At 40.2% G+C, this 4,115-nt stretch overlaps 1 protein-coding gene across 1 annotated transcript in view; it reads left to right on the top strand.

The window, feature by feature from the left end:
• Positions 1-378: 378 nt before the first annotated feature.
• LOC108799953 (putative defense protein 3) overlaps positions 379-4,115 on the top strand; it is a 6,163-nt gene continuing 2,426 nt past the window's right edge. Inside the window, exons 1-2 of the mRNA XM_018571898.1 lie at positions 379-597; positions 1,959-2,071. Of these exons, the coding sequence (XP_018427400.1) occupies positions 399-597; positions 1,959-2,071 (312 nt within the window). The 5' untranslated portion in view covers positions 379-398. The remainder of the gene's footprint in view (positions 598-1,958; positions 2,072-4,115) is intronic.

Genomic DNA, 4,115 nt, shown 5'->3' with positions numbered 1-4,115 from the left:
GCCCTAAGTGTAGGTATAAGAGTGAAAGTGTATTATTTTACCAAACTATAACACTCTACGATGACGATTTAACTATATAATACTTTGAAAAGATTTTCTTACTTCTAGCTGCCCCAGACCCATCAATATTCTCTGTTTACAAAGAAGCTTTTCCTTCTGGATTAACTGAATTCCCATTTTACATGACCTTTACCCATGCTTACATGAAGTGTGATCAACAACCACATCAAAATGGATTTCACAGAATATAAATGGTCTGTGTAAAACCAGTTTACAGCACTCAGTTCTATCAGTACGGCTGAAGTGTTCAGAGGTCCAGAGCTATACTAGAGAGAACTGTTCCCTATTTCCAATTATCATCCAGGGTACAGACAGCACAACCAGATCTTACTCTGGGAATGGCACAACTTCATTGGTCACTCCTCTTAGTTCTGATGTCTTTCAGCCCCATATCTATCGCTTACCCAACTGGAGCACCGATATCTGCTTGTGAAACAATGATCCCGGGGCATGTTGGAATCTATCCCCAGCCTAAGCCTGCCCCATATATAATCAAGACAAACTCCACTCTTATCCAGAAGGGAAGACCTATACAAGGTAAGTTAGCACATTTTCTCTCGGTGGGTCATATAAGATCAGAAAGAAAACAATACTACATTTACACTAGGGATGCACAGATACTTTCCGAGTACCAGTGCCGATACTTGGCATTTTCATGACAACTACCAGGGTTGCAGCGGTTGCAGCTGGGACCTGGCTCTGGCACTCCACCACTGTCCTGAAATCATTAGTCTGTATTGTTTTTAAAAAACTGTCACATGACAATAAACAAAAATGTATCAGTACTCGTACTTGTAAGTACTCGGCAAGTACCAGTACTCGTAGTCGCAAAACTGGTATCTGTGCATCACTTTATTTATATTTATAAAAACAAAATCATACATTAAAACAGAGATGTACAAATCCCAGGAGCTCCGTGTGCCTTACAAATGACAGCGGCCTCCTAATTTTTGAATTTTTCTCTAGTGTAGTCTTGGCGCTCAAAAGTATCGGTACATGTACTCGTACTTGTACCGAATACTGTACTTGGTATCTGTGCAACCCTAATTTACACAATACATCTTTTGGTAATTAATTTCCTCTCTGTTATTTAGATATAAGCCTCTACTGTATTGAATGATATATCATGTGTTTTTGATAGTTCCCATATTGCATAGACACACTGCAATACAAATCTTAGAAATCAGATATATCCAAATGGCATGCATACGGATGTGCATGACTGTGTGAATGAGCCCTTATTCAGAATCAGTAGTGTTCTCAGATGTGAACATACCATTTGTGCAGATTGGGCCCTCATACTAGATGTGGGTAAAGTGGGTGCTGGGACCCTCTTCCACTGTAACATAGAATTGGACATTGTTCATTTCTAGGACAGATAAAAAGTGGGAAATCATTCTTCAGGATGCCCTAACTATATTCCTGTAATTTCCAAGTGGTTTTAGGCACTAAGCATCTTCCTGTCTGACCAGCACTAGGACATTCAGAATTCTACTATCATCATTTAGACTGCAAGTGAAGGGGGCATTGCAAATGATGAACCTTGATGGAGTTCAGAGTATTGTAATGACTATTCTTGGGCAGCATAAGGGGTCCAAAAATCCTTCCTAAACCGGGGCCCGTTGGTGATTATGTCCACCACTGATTTTCTCACAGAGCTTTTGAGGAAACTGTAGCTTCTTGTTAGATGATTCCGTGCTAGACAATCTTCCTTTTTGAGAACTACAATAAGGGAACACCTAATCTACCGTTTGACAGGATTTCATTTAGAGCCATGTGGTCTGTAAGAATGACTCAGTCGCTATACAGCTACACAAGACGAATTGCAGGTCAAATTTGTAGATGTTTCATATGTAACTGTTGTATATAATTTGATTTCATTTTTCTTCACTTTCCAGTTCAGATAATTGGCCCGGTCTACAGAGGAATCCTGTTGGAGACGCGGACCTATGCTCAGACCACTCTATTTGGAAAATGGTTGCAGCCTCCAAATAACACCAAAATATTAGCGGTATTACATTAATTTAGACTATAGACTAGATTTAAGATTACATGGAGCAATCCATCCCCAGATCCTTCTTGACAGTCTAATCCATTTGTATGCTTTCTTTCTATCAGACTAACATTAAACCTGATATTCAAATATTTTTAAAAAAATCCAGTACTTATTTTAAAAAAATCATGACACCTATTTTATAAATATGTTTACCTTTCTGTATATTAGCTTGCATTGTACAGCTGCACTGTAGCTGGGAGAATAAGGGTCAGCTCCCTAAGGCCTCAATCACACGAGAAAAGGCTGGCACGTACAGCTCTGTGCTGCATGCACAGCTGTATTGGGCAGCTCCGGGGAAGGACAGGTGCTGCATGTGATTAGTACGCAGCCCCTGTCCTTCTCTATGGGAGTACACGGCCATACGCCCCCTTACGCTCACTCACCCCAAGTGCAGGTCTATACAGGTGCGGGTGTCCCGGCTCAGACAGGATTAATTCTGTCAGCGTACGAGTACGGACACCCGCACGGACGTGCAGGGCAGGTGAGCGTAGGGCGGCATATAGCCGTGTACTCCCATAGAGCAGGACAGGGGCTGCGTACTAATCACATGCAGCACCTGTCCTTCCCGGGAGCTGCCCGATACGGCCATGCACGCAGCATGTAGCTGTACGTGCCGGCCTTTTCTCGTGTGAATGAGGCCGAAGCCAGTCATCTTGTCAATTATCTTCTCTTTTTTTTTAAATTCCACCATTGATTTTACCATTTTGTAGTGAGGTTGTCTTAAATATTTTTATTGCACCCTTTCCAAAACTGATAGTAAAATCTATTGTCTTCCACTCACAACTTTTGTCCCCTTATCTAGTATTTTTCAGTCCTTGAGATTAAAAAAAATGTATTTGCCAAAACTTTTTCTGACTTTGGAGATATTTAAACACATTATTTAACTTGCCTCTAAGGCCTTTTGCAAACTGAACATACATTTTTTTCTCTTCTTAGTGATATAGTCAATCATTTTTATTAATTTAGTTGCTTAACCCACCCCCAAAACTCCTGTCTTTTTCACAAAGAGATGCCCCAAACCCCTTATTCTAGAAGAGGCCTTTAAATTGATGTATACTGGGGAAATACTATGCTAGCATCACATCCAAACCCCATATTCTAGAAGAGGCCTTTAAAGTGATGTATACAGGGGAAATACTATGCTAGCATCACATCCAAACCCCATATTCTAGAAGAGGCCATTAAATTGATGTATACAGGGGAAGTACTATGCTAGCATCACATCCAAACCCCATATTCTAGAAGAGGCCTTTAAAGTGATGTATACAGGGGAAGTACTATACTAGCATCACATCCAAACCCCATATTCTAGAAGAGGCCTCTAAGTTGATGTATACAGGAGAAGTACTATGCTAGCATCACATCCAAACCCCATATTCTAGAAGAGGCCTTTAAAGTGATGTATACAGGGGAAGTACTATGCTAGCATTACATCCAAACCCCATATTCTAGAAGAGGCCTTTAAGTTGATGTATACAGGAGAAGTACTATACTAGCATCACATGTTTTATTTACTTTTGATATAAAAACTTTGTCTTTGCAGCTGAAGCACAGCATTGAGTGGTTTTAGTAGTGTTACTGTTGACCACTATTTCCAAGTCCCTCTCCAGCATTGTTATGCAGAACTATATTCCATGTAATCTATGAAGCAGGGGTAGCCAAACTTCAGTCCTCTAGATGTGGTAAAACTTCTAATCCCATAAACCATTGCAAGACTCAAAGAGCCACAGGTGTGACTCCCAGAAACAGATGAATGATAGGATTTGTAGTTTTACCACAACTGGAGGGCAGAAATTTGGCACATAGCTGACATTGGAGTCATGTGGATGTTTAAAAAAAAAAAGTCATGTGACAAGGTACAATATGTATGCAAGGCATTACCATGTATGCAGACCTATGGTTACTGTTGGATCAAGCAACTTGTGCTTTCCAGGCCGTCTATATATATATGCTTACCCATTTATATTGCACTATATATATACATATATATGTATATATA

This window comes from Nanorana parkeri, unplaced genomic scaffold (genome assembly GCF_000935625.1).
Source record: "Nanorana parkeri isolate BGI_ZX_2015 unplaced genomic scaffold, ASM93562v1 scaffold1862, whole genome shotgun sequence".
NCBI classification, from domain to species: domain Eukaryota; kingdom Metazoa; phylum Chordata; class Amphibia; order Anura; family Dicroglossidae; genus Nanorana; species Nanorana parkeri.
This window is presented reverse-complemented; position numbering and strand designations above follow the sequence as displayed.